Below are 21462 nucleotides of genomic sequence, written 5' to 3' on the forward strand. Positions count from 1 at the left end.
GCATGGAGCCGACCCTATGTTGAGCCTTACTGCCAGACTGCCTCATATCCCTCAGACGAGCTACCATGCTGATCCTTAATCCATACGCCACACCAACGGCACTGCTAGGACACTAACTGCCAGCTTTGTCTTAAAGGAGCACTTTGCCCAACATACATGGTATGTATATGTGTTTGTATTATGCATGTATGTACGTATGCATTTGATTTAATCAGCAAAATGTCTGTGTGCTTGCTGTGCGTAGCCCCGGCTGTAGGAGGGGATGGAGCCTATATGCACAGTATTTCAGTCTGACACATGCAACACAGATTCTAGATCTTTTCAGTGAACCATGTCACTGTGTAATAACACAGGAGGCTCCTTCTCTGTGGGCGAGAGCTGACTGGAGAGAACCCTTGCCAGATCATTCATCCAATAGGATCAAACTGCTGCCAGATGGTCTCACCTGCCCACGAAAATGTAGTTAGCAGCTTTTTGTGTTTTAAGGAGATCAACTTGTCACCTTACACTTAACAATTCGAGACAGCAAGGTAAGAGGATTCCATGACAACAAATATATGATTTCTGGCAGAGGATTCTAGGTTCTTTAGAAGCTTTACCCTGTCCAGGCCCACTGATACCTAATTTGAAAAAAAGAACCGGTAATTAGTGTGTTGAGTCTAGAGATAGATTTAAATGGATTCCGTCCTCCTCACCTGGTCGCCCATGTTGTACCCAGGGTCATGTTTCTCAGTCTTGACGTGGATTAGCTTCATTCCTTCCCCTGGCTCCATCTTGATGCCTTTCTCCTGTGCGCTGTTATCGTCCTTATCCAGCAGGTAGCGCAACAGTGCGTTGTCCTTCTTCTTGGGACTGACAGGCTCCTGCTTAGCCGCGGCTGCTAGCTCGGCCACGCCGTCCCCGGAAGACTCCGGGGCGTCTTTCCCCGTCGCCTCGGCGGTTAGCTTGGCCAGCTCCACGGGGGACGTGCTGTTCTGCAGCAGCCTGTGGAGGATCTTGTGCTTCTCCTTCAGTGACGTGGAGTGGTTGTTATGCCCCGCCATTCCCATGGCGAGCCCCGCCGCGCCGCCCACTCCACCCGCGGCGTCCTTGTTGGGGTCCGCGCCCGCGTTGCCGTGAGGGGAGCCGGGCTCCGTGTGCTCGGACTTGTTGGTGAGGAGCTGGAGGAGCTTGGTGTGGCCTTTGCTGTTCAGGAGCCTGTTCTGGGCTTCGGTGAGTTCCCCGAGGACGCCGACGCCACTTCCGCCCCCGGTGAAAGGATCCGGGGTGCCACTCTTTCCCTCCTCCTCTTCATCCTCCCCTTGGGACTCGGTGTGAACCTGCTCCCCGTATCTTCTCAACATATCTGGTTCGCTGCTACCGCTCTTGGGTGGCTGGCCAATGTCGTTGCTGCTAATGCTAGCACCATGACTGCCAGAGACTGGACTCTGTAAGGCTGGCTTCCTGTCAGGTGACTGCCCCTGATTCGGGCCCTGGGAGACCCTGTGGCACTCGCTGAGAGCCTGCAGTGCATTGAGGGAGCTATTGCCCAAACTGTGATTGGTCCCTGTGCTACTGCACATGCCTGGTGGAGAGTGCAGGCTACTGGCCGTCGCGGGGGAGAAGGGGCCCGAGGGAGGGTGAGGCACGCGGGGGCTACCGCTGCTAGCCGCCGCTACGCTAGGGCTCTGGCGGTGGCGCGGCGAGAGGATGGCGCCCTGAGGTCCTGAGGTAACACTGGGGCTGCCGAGCGCCTGAGAGGAAGGGCTGCCCGTCTTGAGTGCATAGTTGCTTCCCTGAGGGGTGGGGGTCCGGCTGGCTGCACCCGGGCTGCACCCGTAGCGCACGCCTTGGCCCCCTACGGTGTTGGCGGCAGCCACGTTGGTGTTGCTGCTGACAGTGGCATCCTGGCCCTGGAACCCCGGGGAGGACGTAGGACCACCCGTGGCGGGCGGGGTCGTGGAGGAGGCAGCGGCCGTGGACTTCACGTTGCCTGGGCCGCTGGGCAAGTCTTGGTTCATGCTCTGCTCCCTGAAAAGACCAACACAGTTATGGGCCGTATTCATGTACGCTGCAAACATTTAAAGTGGTTTAAAAGGACATCCGTGATTGTATTACTCATGAAGAGTAGTACAACAGACTACGTCCACTAAAACATATGAAAAAATATATGAAAGACTTGTCCTTGTATCAACAATACAACACTCTGTTCTCTCCACTAAAAAAACGTCGACCCCCCCAAGTCGAGCCTGTTTCTGATATTGCACTCCAACACTTTAGACACAGCACAAACACAAAGACCTCATTGAGCTGCTTCAACATCACAATGATGAGGAAAAGGCTGTTGATCCATCATGGAGATCTGACTGATAGAGAACCAGATGCATTTTCTCTTCCACCAGAGGAGGGAGGGAAAGAGAGAGAGAGAGAGACAGAGACAGAGAGAGTGAGAGAGACACATACCTCTGGAGGATGTGGAGGGACATGTAGAGCTGCGGTTCGTTGGTAGCAGGGGAGCGCACCAGTTTGCTCTTGGTGTGGGCCGACACAATGGTGCCGTCAGACAGAGAGAAGCGGTACAGAGGGCTGAATGCATGGCCCTGTCTCAGGACTGGAGGACGAGAGAGAGAGAGAGAGAGAGAGAGAGAGAGAGAGAGAGAGAGAGAGAGAGAGAGAGAGAGACAGAGAGAGAGAGAGAGAGAGAGAGAGAGAGAGAGAGAGAGAGAGAGAGAGAGAGGAATCACAATGAATGGCAATTTAAAGCCAGACACTAATGGTCGAGCCTTCTTACCCAGCCCTACTCTCAGAGGCACCGCGACCCACCTTCCTGCTGGTGTTTCTTTGCAAAGGATATCTCCCCGTCGTTCTGCAGGTGGAACCTCTGGATGCAGCGCCTGACCAGGTCCTCCCAGCCCGGCTTCATGGAGGCCCGCAGCTGGCTGGTGTCCAGGGACGTGATCTTACCTGAGGGCCAGGGGTCATAGTTTCATATTTCATTCATTCAGCAGATTCTGTTATCCAAAGTGATATATAAACATACAGAGAGTGCAGCACGAGATCAAGCATTGGACGTGCACAGTTCTAAGAGTATCTCGCTGGAGAAAACCAAATGAACTGTTGCTACATTCCAGTTTGCTTCCCTGCTTTGTTGGACATTGGATCTGCGTTGATAATATTTGCGTTGGTCAATACTGAATGCAGCTTTAGCGTTTAGGAACATTGGCATGGCTACCTGGATGCCGAGGTGGTCCTGAAGGGTTCCCTACCTTGGAGGTCCTGTCTGGTGGTGAAGCTCTCGTAGCTGGGCAGCGCCGGCCGCTCTTTGGGGACTCTCCTCGCCACACAGATGAGACACGACTGAAAGTCTACAACAGAGAGAACACGAGAACCAGAGGAATGTTTAGGACCGGCCCCACATTCCCATTGTCAGTGATCCTGTACTACTGTGCTGCCTTCCAGCGATCCCTGTCTGTTCTCGGTATCGAGAACCAAAGTGCGGGTGTTCGCCCTCTTTTCCTCCCCACGAGAGGCCTTCCTCTGGCTCCACTCCTCGTGTGCCATCAACACCTTCTAATTAACCACACGTCACTGATGGATTTTCAGCCCCTGCCGCGGTTTCAATGTCAGGCGAGAAATTTGGCAGAATATCTGGGAAGCTGGGGACTAAAATTAGACATTAGACATATTTCCTCCCGAGCTCCGGGGGAGAGGGGAAGTGACACACACTAATTAGGATCCCTCGTGGATGGAGGAGGGGAGGATGATTGCAATCTGAAGGAGGACAGGGCACACGAGAGAGTGTAATGGTGAGTGAGAAAGAGAGATCCAGAGAGAGAGGTTGAGAGAGAAAGAAAGAGAGAGTTAGTGAGAGAAAGATAGATAGAACGAGTGAAAGAGTGCCAGTGAGAGAGATAGAGATAGAGAGAGAGAGAGAGAGAGAGAGAGAGAGAGAGAGAGAGAGAGAGAGAGAGAGAGAAAAAGAGAGGGGGGGGGAGACAAGTCCAATCCCAAGATGAACCTCAGCTCTGAGCACCAGACTGTCACGATCTGAGATTGATTGGTGCCGACCACATCTAAATAAAAGGCATTCCTCGCTAGAACACCTGAACAGCCTCGGGTACGCGAGCCGCAAGTGGGAGAGAGAGAGAGAGAGAGAGAGAGAGAGAGAGAGAGAGAGAGAGAGAGAGAGAGAGAGAGAGAGAGAGAGAGAAAGAGGGAGAGAGCCTGCCCTGCCGGCACGCACATACCTTCTCCCTCCTCTCGGATCGACTTGGGCTCTGACACGGCGAAACACTGCATGGTCTCGTACTTGAGCGGGCTCTCCGGGCCGCCCTCCGCCTGCTCCTCCTCCACCGCCGCCTGGGGGTTCACCAGCATGCGGCAGGTGAACGTGTGGCTGTTCCTGTCGGGGTTCTCCCCAGACCTGGGAGTGCGGTTCACTGTGGAGCAAACACACACACAGAAAACACACACACACACACACATGCAGACACATACTTAGACACGTGTGCGTTCATAGACAGCCACACACACACACATCTGTAAATGTGGGAGGTGCGCGGCGTGGCCGTTGGTGGTGCAGCTGCTGGTGTGGGGGCTGAGGGAGGGAGGGAGGGGCTATCTCACCCAGGCTCTTGGGCAGCAGGTTCTTGATGAACTCGGCGTGGTCGCCCACGTGCAGCACGCTGTACACGCTGGTGTTCATCAGCTCCTCCTGGTGGTAGCGCAGGTACTGCGTCACGTTCTCCGACACGAACACGACGTTGCCCTCCATGTTCACCACGAAGAAGAAGCCGTCCAGGGCCTGGGGAAGGGCGGGGAAAGGGTTGGGACCATACTGGCTTGGCTCTTTGTCATGTTTTTGTCGAGCGGCCATTGTTCTGGGACATGCACTTACATCAAGTCATGATTTTTCCGTTTGATCAGATTTCGACACTCTTTTCAATAACACAACGGTACCAAGGTCATAAGTCAGTTCCAAGATGGAAGTCTTTTGAATACTAGTAGCAGTTTTACAATAAATTGCTTTTTGACATGAACGAGATGGCCTAGATTTACTCCTCTCATCGTCCCAGTGAGCTAGATACAGTAGCTTGGAGATAGGGAACACACAGACACACACACACACACACACACACACCAGACACTGGCACTCCTAAAGGGGTGTGATGAGTGTGTGTCTGTGGGTGTTACCATAGGCTTAGCCTAATTATATCTCTAAGCTGAAAACACAGGAGGATTTGTTTTCCCTCACACTTGTAACACTCCATTTCCACTATGACAATAAGAGTTTGAAGTGACACAGACACTCTAGGTAAAGAATTACAGCAGCGGTCTCAGAAATGTCCAACATGTAACTCCACTCAGCCAAAACAACTCATACTTCGAGACAAAAAAAAAACAAAACGTGACTAAGGCGTCGTGTCTCTGAGCCAGTCATTTGTGCCGGCTCAGCACTGTCCTCTCCCACAGCTCCGGCTGTGAATTGTCCCAGACTCTCTCCGCCACCTGCCGACCCAGCCCAGCCCCGGCCCAGCCTGCAGCAACTACTTCCTGCAGCTCAGGCAACGTGCGGCATATATTTAGCGGCTAGCCTGTAGTGTGTGCTGTGACATGGTCGGAGACCTGAGGAGGTTTTAATACCTCAGTGACAAGCCAGATTAGACAGGGGAGCTGGAAACCACCCAGCTCAGACCATCAGCCACAGGATGTTAATGGAGATAATGGAGCCCCTCTCGCGTCACAGTACCACAGGGCTCCTAAAGCAACTCAAGTTGCTATCATGGGGGTTTGAGGTGAAGCTTTCGTCCGCTCCACGGCTTGCCCAGCCCGAATAAGGCTCTCGATTTCAGGGTTTCGGGCCGTGGGAGGTGACACGTGAGTGACACGGCTGATGTAGGCGGGACTTCAAATGATCTTATTGGCTCAAATGGCTCCTACCTCGAGCATCATTGGTCCGAGGGCCTCTTTGTCGATGACGCTCTGGGCCGTCGAGGACACGTCCGCCTTCTGGACCTCCTCCGCGTTGGCGGGAGGCGTCTTCTCTGCAGGAGGAAGAGACAAGGACGTTCAGCTCAACAGTTTGCGCGTTCACTCGCACGTCGTACGAGCTATGCAGCCGCGACCGTCGTCGAAGAACAAATACCGTCCTATGACAGCCAGACGCGCTCTCTATAGGTTTGGAAATCGATATAGGTTTCTGTCAATGCTGTATTTCAAATCGTTCATAACGTCATCCATAATGAAAGAGAATTGATCCCGCCCCGGACAGCCGCGCAGGACTTCAGAGAGGGGAACTCTGCTCCAGTGGCCTGCTCCCCGCCCCCAGGGTGCAGCAGTGAGAGAAGGAATGTTGTGTTAATGCACCACTAGGCCTGTCCTCCCCTGTCATGCTCCACACATGGAGATCCTAGGCCCTCACCCCACCTCCACACACACACACACACACACACACACACACTTCCCTCCATCGCTCCCCTTTTTCCCAGTGTATAAATGCAAGCAACTGAGCACCTCGTTAGAGTGCATAGCTGACATGCCTGGAACAAGTTCTGTCCACAAACACATGCCCACGCACAAACACACATTTGATCAGATTGAAAGATTGGGGTAAATTAGCTTTTTTGTCGGCGTCCATTTCCGTCCCTTCCCACAGGTGTGTTTGGCTGAGAACAGGCATGGTGGACTGTTAATGTGACACGGGCCAAATCATCATTACTGCCCCTGAGAATGTCTACATGAGTTATTTGTGAAGTACAGTTCGTCGTTATTGTGAGACCAAACTCTATACTAGGAAAAGTATCCTGCCCTAAAGGAAGTGTTCACCAACATTCAAATCTGGGTAAATTGTAAAAAATACACTGGATGGATTTAAGGGGCGCAACTCTCGTTGTTGTGAACTATCCCTTTAACACTTTACAGGTTTTGGAAATGAGGTTCCGCAAATCCCACAGTAAACAAGCAGCACGTAGAAAAGCTGGCGTAATCCACAAAGTGCTAGGCCCTAGCTGCAGACTCCAGCCTCAGATCAATACTATGGATCTGTTCTCCCAGAGCTACACACTGTGTGAAGCTGACCAAAACCCACCAAAGTCCCACAACACATCATCCACTTTGACGTTGTGCACAACGTTGTGTTGCGACCGTTTTCTCTTGGAATGAAAATGATGAAATACTTCCTGACGGCTCCTGTGAAAGCAAGTTTTCCTTTTGCATGAGTGAGTCGGGGGGCCATCGTTGGCCGACAGGAATCCAAACTGTTTCATCGAGCTCTTACATCACATTGTTGGGTATTACATAAGCCTTTCTGTCTGTGAGTCCCAAGCAGACTGCTGCGTGGCCAGCTTACTCACTGGCCTCGGTCTGCATGGCCTCCCAGCCTTGACTTCTATGCGGGCATGTCCACAGGCAGCCTGCCTACCAGACGCCTTCCAAGCACACGTTTCACTGAGTCATCCACCCCCCACCGCACACACACACAGCCCTATGCAGATTGCAGTAGTGCTCTCTCTCTCTCACACACACACTAGCGCTCTCTCTCTCTCTCTCTCTCTCTCTCTCTCTCTCTCACACGCACGCACACCAGAAAAGCACAAGGACATTCACTCCCATGCATGTGTACAAATGTACGCCGATGTCAACAGACGACTCACCCTGCTCCTTGATCTGCCGGATCTGCTTCACGGTTTCTTTCAAGATGGCACATTTGTCGGGCTTGACGTTGAAGTTGTCCATGTCGTTGATGTTGGCGAAGATCAACTCGGCGAGCTCTTCGATGTATTTGTTCTCGTGGTCCCGGTTTCTCTTGTCCGTGCTCCTCTTGGGGCTGTGGAGGAACAGACGTGAGGAGGGGGTCCAGGGCCGCTAGCACGCTGAGCTAAAGGCTGCCATGGGCCCCCATGCCAGGTGTCGCGGTATCAAGCCGAACCATGGAGATAAGGTCCACAGTTCAACAGTTCAACAGAACTTAGTCCGCAACTTTGTGACTAGCCTGCTTACTCATGACCAGTACATGACTTATGGACGGACATGACCTTGTGATGTCACGGAGAGGCTGGTGAGCTGAGAAGGAAAGAGAGGGGAGCGGGGAGCCGGGAGAGGGTTCCATACCTGGGCCCTAGCAGGTCTGGGGGGCAGTCTTTCCTCTTCAGAGACTCACCCCTCGGAGGCTCCAGGGATCTGTCCCCCCCACTACTCATCTTCAGCAAGTTTTAGCGCCTGCAGAGGGAGGGAAAGAGAGGGAGGGGGGAGAAATAGAAAGACAGAGAGAGAGCGAGAGAGATAGAGCGAGAGAAAGCGAGAGAGAGCCAGAGAGAGCGAGAGAGAGAGAGAGAGAGAGAGAGAGAGAGAGAGAGAGAGAGAGAGGGGGGGGGTGAAACCTCTTATATAGGACGCTGACCAACAAAGTGCTCAATGTTTACCTCCATAAAACGGCTGTGTGCTCGTGCTACTGTGTGGATTCTTGAGACCATGTCTCGGTCACATGACCGTCTCCACACATGGTGGCCTCCTGTGGTGTCTGGTGGCCAGCTGAGCCCAGAGTGAACCCTCTGTCCACCCCCACCACCCCTCCTGTTTCAAACCCTTCCAATACGCAGGCAAGGACGTTATACACCATGCATAAACCATGGGAAAACTCCACATATCAAACCTCAGATTGTGGTAACCTTGTGGTATAAGTCTCTGATCTAACCTAATTAGCTCATTAATTTAAAAGCAACATCGAAGCAGAAAAAAAAACGGGAAGGTATTTGATTGAAGAGAGATCACTTTTCTTCAGATACTAGGTTTTATTCCCCATTCTTGTATTCTTCATGAAGTGGTACATACATCATACATTGTAAATGATCATGGAACATCAGGAATCAGATGACAGACTGTGTTTAGCTACGTCCCGTCCCAGCTACTTCTCTGGCCTCTCTTGGGGGTAAATAGGCTAACATTCTGCAGGTGCAATGCATGAATAGTCCTGTCAACAACATGGTATGTCTGGGATAACACACACACACAAAACAAATAAAAAAACAGCTGACCTATATAGACTGCCCTGATTGAAAATGCCACAGCTTCACTCCAGATTGCGATGTGCTCACTGATTCCCTGCATTCCTCGATTCTCTCTCAGGTCTTTGGGATCTGAGTCGTGAACATTAACGAGCGGGCCCGAGCGGACCTGAGGGACGAGCTACGCGTCTAAAGCAAAACCCCGTCGGACTAACCTTTAAGAGGCCTCGGGCCAGTGACCTGCTGGTCTGTAGGGGCAGAGTCAGCAGCGGCCAGCCAGGCTTGGCTAGCAGAGCGGGGGGGCGGGAGCTGCAGGGAGGGGAGCCAGCAGCGCGCTGCCAGGCAGCAGGCCCACACTACACTCTGGGGCTTTAAGGCCCCTGGCGGGCTGCCGTGTCACCTGACCATTACATAACGCCGCGGACGGAGGGAACTCTGGACCTGCCGCTGAGAGGAATGGTGGGAGGGGTGGGGGTTGTGGGGTTTGGAGTTAGAGGAGAGAAAAGTAGATCGTAAAAAAAAAAGGCTGAATGAATAATCAGCCTCGAGATCACTGCTGGAGTTCTAATCACCGAATCCCACTGCAGTAGAGTGGGTGCGAGCAGGGAGGAAGGAGGGGGGGAGAGGGGGGGGAAAAGGAGAGAGTGGTCGAAGAGGGTTACAAGGGAAACTGAAGGGAAGAGGGGGATGGACAAGGAGGAATCAGGGGAGAGGCAGGTAGATGGAGGGGACACAGAAAGAGGGGGTGAAGAAGAGATCGTGCGAGCGAGCAGGAGGAGGACGAGGAGGATGAGTAACTGGAAAAAAGAAGAAGGGAGTCGACTCGCGAGTAGATCAGAAACCAGAGGTTGCTCATTTAAGGCCATGACCAACCGCAATGAGCAATATCCTACCCCTACATGCTCTTTACAGTAACAAGACACTTGACCTCTCAACCACATCAGCAGTGCTGACCCGCGGTTGAGCCTTGAAAGCCACTGAATTCTTACGCATTCCGAACAAGATTCCATTACAGGTGAAAATGTTCATGGAAGGAGTGGATGGCCAACGTTCAGATTCATGAGAAGAACTGAGAAAGAAATCCCTCCCACACACACACTTAACCATGCAACAGAGCTGTGGATAAACAGGTCAACATGACCCTGTGGCGTCTGAAAGTAGACACACATCCATTTGTCTGGAATTCATAATACAGTGTGCTAGACAAATCAGCCTGTCCGACGGACAGAAAACAACAAGCCCTACCGGCTGTTAGGCCTTATTTAGAATAAACCCCTCTACTAACGAATGATCCTACAGAGAGGTTTGATGGAGGCGAGTTCAAAAGAAAGGCATGTGATTGCTGAGGCGACTGGACAGCATTCAGCACGGTGCGAAAGAACAACAAACAACACTATGTTAAGACCTGACATCCTAACACAGCCAGTCAGGACGTTTCCCATCCTCCAGCGCTTCGCATCCTCAACCGCCGGACAGGAACAACAGTGGTAATGGAGATGATGATGACATCCTATGGTGATGAGACATATCAAACCCTGAGTAGGATGACCTCACCGCTTTCTACACCTAACCCCTTCAATCCATCTCACAGGTGGGCACGCTCACTTGATGAATTACCAGTAATATTAGAGGCCGTTTCCAAAGCTTAAAGCCGTGGCGGCCTCTCCTTCCTGTCCAATACTAACCGCATTAGTGGAGGCAGGCTTGCACAAAGGAAGCCATTTAAAAACAATTTGGGCCGAACGTGGAAGAGAAGAGGTCACAGGTCAAACCCAGCAGCCATTAAGGAATTAGGCAGCAAATTGATCTCAGCTTTCTTTAACTGAATTTGAATCTGGGCGACAGCATCACCCTTGTTTACCTTTGGGGGATCACTTGTGTTGTTGTTAGTCCTCCACCACAAAAGAAAAACGGCCGCCCTTTCCAAACAATGCCGAGGGGAAACGGGTCGACCTGGTGAAATGCAGGAAGAAAATATCGAATCTTATGTGTTTTGGGGGGGGCTACAGAGGTTGAACTGAAAATCTATAGCTTGAGGTATAGTGTTCCATGAATTCAATGTGCAGCTGGCTGACCTACAGACGCTTTGATCTGCCTCAAATCTTGGATTTCAGAAACACTGTTTGGAGGACAGTGCCCAAACGACTTTGTCTATCCCCTCCCAGATGAGTTGTCCCAGGAAGTAAGAGCATATCCACTACATGAGTTGTCCCAGGAAGTAAGAGCATATCCACTACATGAGTTGTCCCAGGAAGTAAGAGCATATCCACTACATGAGTTGTCCCAGGAAGTAAGAGCATATCCACTACATGAGTTGTCCCAGGAAGTAAGAGCATATCCACTACATGAGTTGTCCCAGGAAGTAAGAGCATATCCACTACATGAGTTGTCCCAGGAAGTAAGAGCATATCCACTACATGAGTTGGGTGTGGATACCCCATGCTGGGGCTGATAGGGTAGGGAGCCACACAAACCAGGGCTGGATTCAGACATCCACACTTCCACGTTCCCTAATCCCTGTCTTTCTCTTCTTTACTGTCTGAATCAAGCGAAACGCCTCAGTCACAGACTGGAATATTCCCCTGATGGATCGCTTTTTATAGATTTCTACATCGACTCAGCCAATCCTTGAGGGAGATGCGAGTGAAAAACACGACGGAGCCCGCCGTACTCTACACGAGCACGGTGATTTCACCAAAAGATTTTCCACAAAGATTTTTTTAATCTACCGACTTGTGAGTCATGAAAGACGTTCGTATCATTGGGTTAGGGTTCAAATTCATGGCCAACCCATGTTAAGGAATGAGCGTGCAGTTTGTTCAAGACTGACACATCCAGAACCCGCCCACTGATGTCTAATCCTTGTATGGACGGAAGCGTAAGCCTATCGAATATCCATGGTAACCATAGCTGAAGCCCCTTCACCAGACATTCGACACTAAAGAAGATTTAACCCCTGCCGGTTCAGTACGTATGGATTAAAACCCATGTCCTGTCCCAGACTGTATACTGTGCAGCACGGCTGTTTGTGGAACATCCCAATCTCTTTGTTTATGTCTCAGATGTTGTGGCTTGTGGGAAACAGCAGGCTGGCGAGGTGAAAACTGAACATTCCAGTTGCAAAGCTATCCAGCCGGTGGCCATAAGGCATAAGGGCCACTAAATCTATACCGCACTAGAGCTAAATAGCTCAGAAGATAAACAGAGGATGAAATAGATCAACCAGATTTAGAAAAATGTCAAAATAGCCCTGCTATATGGTTGTCAAAAGCTGAAAGACGTGTGAAAAGACGTTATTAAAACAAACAAAGAATCAGCATATAACGTGAAAGTTATAATTGTAACATAAATGAAAAGGAAGCGCTCCAAAATCAAACAAGCAGGCTAATAGGCAGTGGACTGAAAGAATCAATTCCACAAGACAATGAATGAGAGCTGGAGCCAGCCATTATCAGGCCGGTCCCTCAGGTCAAATTGAATCACAGCTCCATCTTGCCTCCTTCACCAGAACCATACACCCCTCAACCCAAACCTTCAACCTCCACCCCTCAACCCTGACCTCCTTCCTCCACCTCCTCACATCGGCCGATGTGGCATCCTTGAAAACTAGACCACTATTTAAGGAGAAATGGTTCCCATCGTTCTCTTCATTACTTCTGAGGGAGGCCTCGTCGTTGCCTCGGAAACATCTGCCACTCCGTGCTACTAAGCAGAAGCAATTGTCTCCGACTTTCAATTTTGCTTTTCTCGTTTTTCCAATAGCTTTGTAACACTTGTGTGGTGGAATGTTAAGCAATGGCCTGCCTGTCTGCTGTGAACAGGGCTGTCATAAAGCCCCAGTGTGTCACTACTCAGTGACCCACTTCTCCTAGCTCCTCAACTACATTTCAACAAACACTTTCTCTCTGTTCAAATACAGCAGGCCTAATTGCTATTCAAATACAGTCACATAGGTCATTTTCCTTTCTGAAATAGTATTTATGAATAAAAACAATGATGATGGGTTTCTATGAACAGGCTGCATACTCAAATGTGCCCAAACACTGATCCAAGTTGTCGGAAACACAAGCCCCGATTTATTCATTTCAATGTGCGTTTCGACGTTCTACTCAACAATGCAAGTATTCATTGATTGTAGATTCGGATCATTAACAGTGAACATGCCTACCCCCATGGATAACTCATTTGCAAACACACAGAAACCACATTGTGATGTGTGGAGTGTGTGTAAAAGAGGTGGAGTGTGCATGTGTCTTCATGTGATGGAGAGAAAGAAAGAGGAAGAGGCAATGGTAGCCCGATCCCAGAGACTGGCAGACGAACACTTGTTTGTATTTTGTTTACTGTCAGTGGCAGCTTCCTGTAACCATTATGCCAGGGTACTGTGCCAAAGAGGGCCATTTCCACCTTGCCAATCCAGCCAGCCCTCTACATAAGTGAGGATGTCTCCTGACAGACAGTTCTGAGAATGGTGAAAGGATATCAGTTAGCATACAGCCTTTCATCAGCCATCCACATAAAGAGAGCACTATATGGCCTTGTGTTGGGGGGTTATTATTCTTTTGTACCATGGCTAAATCTGCATCTGAACTGTGTAATCTATATTAAATGTTTTATTATACCTTGTGATGATATTTAGAAGTAGGAAAATTACAAAAGTTTACTGAAAATCTAGAAATCAAACTGTTCTCTTTTTTTGGTGTGAATCCGACTCTACAGACGAGCGCTATCTTGCCACCTTGATCGTCCTCGGGGTCACACCAGTGAGGCTGCGACTGTGTTGACACAGTGAGAGTCTTAGGTGACAGTGGAACCAGGGACGCTGACAGCGTCAAAGGAATGTGTGGCTATCTCAATGATTTCCCGCTGGTCGTGAAGTTTTCCAAACCTCTACAAGAAGAGCACACAACAGCTAATTCACTTCACTGACAAAAAGGACAGTGCCCAGTGAAACAAATACTACTACTAACAAAAGCCACTACACAGACAAGAGACTCAGTATATACAACATGCTCCTTTCCCCTTCATGACTTACCCTCACTGTCACCAAGCTGTCCATAACAAGTCCATAGCAACAAATTCCTCAGAGAAAAGCACAGAAGCCGTCCAGTCACTGTGTAGAGCTATAGGTTAAGGTATTCAGCTGGCTAGCGCACTTAGCGCTTGCTCCCTGTGTAGACAGAGGCACATGCTGTGGTGAAGGGGGGTAAGGGGGAGGTGCCGGGTGCAAAAACAGCAGATTACCTCCCTGTGTCATCTGCTCCTAATGACAGCTGACAAACTACAGCAGCGCAAATCCTCCCCGAGCCGCCCGTCAGCCTCCAATCCCCTCCCCCCCGCTCCTCCCACGACCCCGCCTCCTCGGCAGGGGGAAGAAGGGAGGAAGAGGGAAAGAAACAAATAACCTAGCCACTGAGAGAGGAGCAGGAGAGCGAGGAGGAGGAAGCGGAGGCAAAGAAGCTCCAGTCCTCCAAAGTTATAACAGCTATTGGTGCTCAGGAGGGGGGGGGGAAATCATTTGGACGTTTTGCCGCAGCCCCGGCCCCTGGTGAAAGTGCTTTCCCTTTTCTCTTCCACTCTCAACTGAGATAATGCTCAAGTCACATGATACTAAACAAGCAGCCAGGGTCAGGGACATTCACCATGGGTTGTTTTCGAGAGAAAAAAGGAGAGACAGATACGGTGAGAAAGAGAGTGTTGAAAGAGGGAAGTTGAAGACGTGAGAGAGCACCGTTTTATGCACACAGGAGATGAAATCACACACACACACACACCTCTTGTCACTTTCACTTTGCAGCTTGTTATGTAAGCGTGTGGAAGTACAGGCCTTCTGAGAGCAGTTGTGTCTTTCAGTGGACCAATGTACCAGTCCTGTGCAGTCCGATGCGCATCCAACGGGCTATGGACAATCACACCCCCAAGACCACGGCAAATGCATTCAAGCAGGAACAAATGGTTGGATTACACACCAATAAGTGGATGGGTCTAAGCCGGGCTTGCCTAACTCATGTGGAATTGGAGACTGCTTCAACAGTACCTAACAGAATGCAAACAGAGGCCCGGGGAATATGAGGGGCTGGTCACTTGGCAGAGTTGGGACTCCCCGGACTCACCTTGGCTCTAAATGAGAAGCATCCTCTGTTGGCCTTTGTTTGGGGTACGCCTCTAGGCATCACATACACTCAGCTCTGCGAACGACAAAACACAAGCAGAACTGTCATTCGATTGGGACACAAACACAGGATATACACGCGAGCCTGGCTGGCGCGGGGCGTAACCCCGACACACGCCCGCACGCTGGCGTTGGAGGGCGCGCGCGTAGCACGGTAGCAGGTCACGTGACCGCGGGTCACTCGCGTGCGCGCCAACAACACTGAAGGGAACAACAAAAACCCTCCTACTATCGAACACCGTGAGGAGAAAAAAAAAGGAAGCTTCCTTTTTTCTCGCTGGCGAGAAGCTAACTCTAAACATCTGTTGGTGCTTTCCAGAGAGTGTGTGGAGGAGGAGGAGAACGAATAGAGTGGGAGGTTTGTCCGGCTGGATGACAGGTGCTTCTCGGCCAGCTGGAGGGACAGAAGGGATGACTCCCTCGCCACCAACCACACTAGGAGGCACCTGCTTCCACACACTGACATTGAGGAGTAGGAGAAGGCCTGTGACCTGGTCCGATTGAGCAGGAAGTAAAACATGGAGCCCCATGACGAGCAGTTGGAAAAAAGATCAGGATTTCATTGACAGATGCGGCTATTTCGTACTAAGCATTAGAGTGAGTATGGTGACACGGTCACTGTGTTTAACACTTTTTCTCCGGCAAGCACACTGTGTGTTTTGTGTGTGAGAGAGTGAAATACTGGACAGTAACAACAGTGTGTGTGTGTGTGTGTGTGTGTCTGAACACATGCGTCTCTGTGGCGGGTGTTTATGAGTGTCAGACCGAGAATTAAAGACACAGACCTGAGTGGAGCTGAACTCCATAAACATACACGTTTAAGGGGAACCATTCCAGCCGTTCAAACGGACACTTCACGACTTAGGTGCCCCAGACTCCAGCTGGTAAAGTCTTGCATGGCCTGAACAAAAGAAACCAGTCAAACTGGTGTTGGGTTTGCTGCTGTTCCACACACTTCAACCAAACCCTGTCAGATCCCGGACACGCACACACACACATGGATTCTCCACAGTCAGGAGCATCATGTGATGCTGTTTGGCATGGTGATCTCCTCCACTGGGGGAAGGGATGGAGGAGGGAGGGAGGGAGGGAGGGAGGGAGGGAGGGAGGGAGGGAGGGAGGGAGGGAGGGAGGGAGGGAGGGAGGGAGGGAGGGAGGGAGGGAGGGAGGGAGGGAGGGAGGGAGGGAGGGAGGGAGGGAGGGAGGGAGGGAGGGAGGGAGGGAGGGAGGGAGGGAGGGAGGGAGAGGACAGGCAGCTCCAACACACACAGTCCTGAAACTCTACATGTTCATTTCCCTCCATCATACATCTTGGCTGACGTAAGCTGTCATTTTTATTTCAATGGGACATAAATAACAATCCGAGATCAAGTTCTCTAAACTAATGTACACCATTAAGGTGCCCAATGTTCTGCTAATCCTTAATCTGTTCAATGTATTTTTTCCTTTAGAATGTACCGACGGTTTTTGAGATAAATAGCTTCACAAAAAGTAGAATAGTAGAAATAGAAAAACAGAAAATGGAATAAACTGTGGTGGTCTCGCCTTTTCATGCACACACATCTGCCATCACTTATTCACTCACTCACTCTCACTCACTCACTCAGCTCTCCATCAACTGCACATGCGCAGACACACGCACAAACAGTGAAAACCTACTTCACAACTATGATTCATTCATGTTACTAAGCAACCTGGAGAACAACTCACTGAGCCAACCAAACGTTGTCTAATTCTATTAACAAAATTCACAAGTGATAATCTTATGACATTGTGTCGGTTTCAGCCTTGAGGGAATCCATTCTCCGCTCTATTATTGCTATTTTAAAGAGAGACACATTGGGAAGATATTGTTTATTAAGTATACCACCTTGTTCATGAAAATGAATAGCCTCAACAGTGAGTCATGTGGCTGTGACTTGCTGTATAAACCAGACAGAGGGGCATCAAGGCATTCAGTTGCTGTACAACTGAATCACAAAACGATTGATCTAAGGGACTTAGAAGGGTGTAGTACGATCACCGATCATCGTTTCCAGTACCTCAGGGAAGGCCACCGACTTGGTCCTTTACACATTTTCTAAGGTTGAATGGAAATGGTGCGACAAACTCAAAATCAACCAATCAGGGGTCTTGTGAGACATAGTTTGTTGATGAGGGAGTTAAGGGTTAGAGCAAGAGAAGATTTTGACAGCTAACAACAAATAACAGCACAGCCCAACAGAATGAAGAAGAATCCAGATTGTTCGGGAAGCAAAGAGGGTCTGAACTGATACAAAATATGTGTATTGTACCTAGATAAATGTGCCAGTGTATATCACAGTATTACATCCTACGAGGCGGTATTTTGGTATGGTACTTGATAACTGCATCTGCAAGTCAACACCGCTCTGACCACCAAAATGGTCAAACTACACAACACACATTATGACTTCATTAGCACAGATATAAACACCCAGACCAATCATGGACAAAGACATACCCCAGATTCTGATTGGGCAACAAATAGCATGTCAATAATCAACCTAGATGTCCCCCCTCCTGATCCACTCCAGCTTCCAAAATACAAACTGATACCTGTCAAAACCTGAGCTCCAAAAAACACAAAGTCAAGCGCCAGAAAGTGTCTTCTCAAGTGGCGTGTGCTTTTAGACAGGGTCTGACATGGAGGCTGTTTGGTTACGGTCACCAGAGCACTGTCACAGAGCTGCAGAATTATGGCCACCGCTAAAACCAAATTAGCACTTGTTATGCAAGGCCTGGACTTGGCTCCCTATCCACCGTGTCATGCTACTGTTTCACTCACTCTGTGCAGTGCAGTGCAACCTACCAACTCAACATACTTTGATTAGAGCGTACCAAACAATAAAGACACACATTTCTCTGAGCCCCCTGCCTGGTTTTTCACATGTGCGAGCAAGAGTGCACCTTTTACCTGAATTTAAAAGGAAAAGGGAAATACACAGCATTGAATCATGATTGTTGCCATGTTTTCCAGTGCATGTATGGTGCGGTAGTGAACAAGCACTGCAGACTGAATACTTGATCTCTCAATGCTAGAAAGGACAGGTTAAATCAAGACAGACACAGCTTAAAAGCAACAGTGCTTCAAAAAAACATGGGTTTAACTAATATAGGCTGACTTTGCTGGTTGACTGACTCTGATTATCTGAATGGTTGGCTGAATGGCTGATTGGCAGGGTAGACTGTTAGAGGACTAGATGGCCAGGTCAGTCAATCTTTGCCCGTGGCCAAGTTAATCAGATGAAAACATGTTGTGGAGGGGGTCGGGGATCAGGATCAGAATGTTGACACAACTGTCTCTGCAGTGTGACATCCAGATGGCAGCTTTGATGCATCTGTATATGAGGATTCCAAGGGAGTCTCACTTACTATGTACACACACAGCAAGCAAGCACAAATGCGAGCACTCACCCGCAAACAACTATCACTTGACTGTACATTTTTTCTTAAATGAGGATTAAAACACAGAAGAAGAGCTAGTGTCCTGTGTTTGATCAGCGGTGGACAAAACTCCTAACTGAACATGACTGACTACTCTGTGGAATAAACAGCTGGGGAATCTTCACCACAAAGGTCTCCATTAGCAACATAAAAATTCAAATTCAATATCAAACATAAATATAATATTATTATACAGTAGAATGCTGTTTGATAAGTCTTTCATACAAGAAGTAATGTACAATTTCTTATCATCTCAGGAATTTGCGTACAATTGAAAGAATTCCAGTGCTAAAGCTTACTTTTTATCACAAGTATACTGCTTATTGCAATCAGAGTGAGCATTGAGGTTGCAACTCAATTTTAGAAGGACCTTTTTAATATGGATTTGCAAGTTGGGGATAAGCCTGCAGAAATCTGTTACTATTCAGAAAACTGCTCTGTCAAGTCTCAGACTCCCTCCCTTCTGTTTCTATTGGTCCAGATGCTTTTCCAGATCTCTTACAGTTAGAGGAATTCAGGCCAGGAAGATCACAGTTAGGGCACACTGCCAAACCCACATTATGTGCCTAGGGCTCCTGGTGTTAAAGATGCTATATGAAGAAAAGCTAAGCTATTAAAAAGCTAAGTTGGCATTTTCTAAGATTATACCTTTGGGCAAAAGTGGAAATGTGATTAAAACCATAATCAACAAACCAAATCTGTTTTTGATTTTTTTTATCGGAACTAAACAACCATTCATTTGATTCCTGCTCTCATGACTGGAAGGTGGAACCAACCAGATACACTCTTTCATATCCAATTACAACACTTACATTTTTTTATTTGATCCAATAACGCTAAGTTGAGTATAATAAATATCCAGTATACCACAAGCAAATGTAGTGTGCGTGAACTGATGCTGAATCCTATTTTCAGGACCTTTTTCATCTCAGGAACACCATACTAAACTAGAAATTCAAAGTTTCAGTATAATCCTACACGTAACAGTTATTCTGTGTGAAACATGTCCTACAGCAAAAACATCTCTTGTCCAGTAATATGTAGGTTAGGCCTATACATGCAATATAAACAGGTTCATATGTGCCATCAATGTAGCAAGCATTATTTGCACATATATTTAGCCAATGTGCATTTACTACTATAGGTGAGACATCTGTGAGTACAGGGTTAGGGAATCTGGTCTGTGATGTTGTGGGACAATGGGTCTAGCTTTCTGCAACTCACCCTTAAACAGTAAAGGAACAAAAAAGATTAACAATGCAATTTCACTTTGAGTATGGATGTGGTCTTGACTTCAACATTTAGAATAAATGAGATTTCACCAACATCAGTAGGCTACTAGTTGGCATAGTATTATTGTGCATTCCAAAAGATTCGAATGGTATTCAGACACAATGAATGAGATTTGGCCAAGTGGCTTCGATTCAGTACGCTCTGACGTGTATCATGCACGAATAAACTTCGAGTAAGATAAGTAAACGGACCTGTAGCCTAACTAGTAAATTAACTTATGTCTAATGCAACTTTGTTTATTACGAATATGTGAGTTGTATATAAAGGAATCTATAGCTTAGGCCAATGTGAAAAGCGGGACACAGCGACATAAGTCGCACAACTCTGCTGAGGACACTTCTGTCACGTTCCCCCAAGCTCATGACGTCACTGTCAAAGGTTGATGAACAGTTTGTCGAGGAAGTCAAAGCCACATTAGTTGATTCTATGAATGTTACAATTACTTTGTTGCACTTCTAAGCTTGCGACAGTGTTTGACTATAGAGATATAATTTACAAACGGCTTACGTTATCCACAAGACTGAAATAAACAGTGCGAAATGCAACGTCAAGAATCCTATTTAACAGTCGTAAACCACAATGACGTTTGTTGCTCTTACCACTGAATTTATTTGGGTTTCAGCGAGTCACTGAACAACTGAACTGCGGTATCTCACCTTTTATAATATTTACTGCTTTGGCTATAATCTCTTATCTCAGATATCTCCAACTTTTCCTAACTAAACCCTCAACACTATGGTTAATATTGACAATATTAGTCTATTTTTAAAAATTACCCTATGAAATATTAATGTTTCTCAAACTAATTTAAAGAGATAGCTCTCTTAACCGTCTGTCATACTTAAAAACAAGTCATCCCGAACCACCTAAAGATATTGTTTGCTTTAAAAAAGCCTATAGGACATCGCTTCCAATGATGAAGCTGACGTTATGAATCTTCTACGTAAACAAACAACCCCAAAATTGAGCTACTTTTTCTAAATATAAATCGCACAACAGCCAGTTATTCTCTGAGAACTTACCTTAACTTGTGGTTATCGTAAATGTAATGTGCTGTGTCAGAACCTTTGGAATCAGGAATCAGCACTGATCAGCACTGCCGCCGCCGCCATATTCCTGTGATGACTGGGTGCTTGTTTATCTTACGAATAGACCTCCCCCACACGCGCAGGGTACTAGTCCTCATTATCACAATGGACTTAGCGGTCCACAATGATGACACTGCAATGTTGTCTTACCTGCCGTTTAGAAACTATAATAGACGTTTATAAATGAAATGATAATGAAAGTACCCATGACTATCCTTTCTATTTCATGGGATATGTATTATTGGCTATCATTTAAAACTTAACCTCATTTGGTTGAAGTTAGAGAACATGTATTTGATTCCATTTTAATGTATTATTATTTGATTTTTTATATTCCTTTATTTCGATGCGGTTTTAATGTCTGTTAGTCCTATGTGGTATTTCTTGATACCTGATGTCAACATTAAATGTATTACAACCATTAAGGCTGTCTTAAATGTCTTATAAGACATGTAAGAAATGT

General features: G+C 48.1%; 1 protein-coding gene across 5 annotated transcripts in view; it reads right to left on the reverse strand.

Moving 5' to 3' along the window:
- The window catches only part of LOC146271509 (nuclear receptor coactivator 2-like), a 30018-nt gene extending 8970 nt beyond the window's left edge, over nucleotides 1-21048 (reverse strand). For 3 of the 5 annotated variants that reach the window (XM_084707449.1, XM_084707448.1, XM_084707445.1), the window contains exons 1-11: nucleotides 20934-21048; nucleotides 15095-15169; nucleotides 8089-8196; nucleotides 7632-7804; nucleotides 5920-6023; nucleotides 4606-4783; nucleotides 4227-4418; nucleotides 3246-3344; nucleotides 2803-2943; nucleotides 2443-2590; nucleotides 696-2010 (exon numbers count right to left, since the gene is read on the reverse strand). In XM_084707449.1, coding sequence (XP_084563575.1) covers nucleotides 696-2010; nucleotides 2443-2590; nucleotides 2803-2943; nucleotides 3246-3344; nucleotides 4227-4418; nucleotides 4606-4783; nucleotides 5920-6023; nucleotides 7632-7804; nucleotides 8089-8177 — 2439 coding nt within the window. In that variant the 5' untranslated portion in view covers nucleotides 8178-8196; nucleotides 15095-15169; nucleotides 20934-21048. Of the gene's footprint in view, nucleotides 1-695; nucleotides 2011-2442; nucleotides 2591-2802; nucleotides 2944-3245; nucleotides 3345-4226; nucleotides 4419-4605; nucleotides 4784-5919; nucleotides 6024-7631; nucleotides 7805-8088; nucleotides 8197-14016; nucleotides 14270-15094; nucleotides 15170-20933 lie in introns of those variants that run through there. The other 2 variants (XM_084707447.1, XM_084707446.1) reach the window with 2 other exon arrangements.
- Between the last annotated feature and the right edge of the window lie 414 nt (nucleotides 21049-21462).

This window comes from Hypomesus nipponensis, chromosome 10, assembly GCF_054491055.1.
Source record: "Hypomesus nipponensis isolate SF chromosome 10, ASM5449105v1, whole genome shotgun sequence".
Lineage (NCBI taxonomy): Eukaryota > Metazoa > Chordata > Actinopteri > Osmeriformes > Osmeridae > Hypomesus > Hypomesus nipponensis.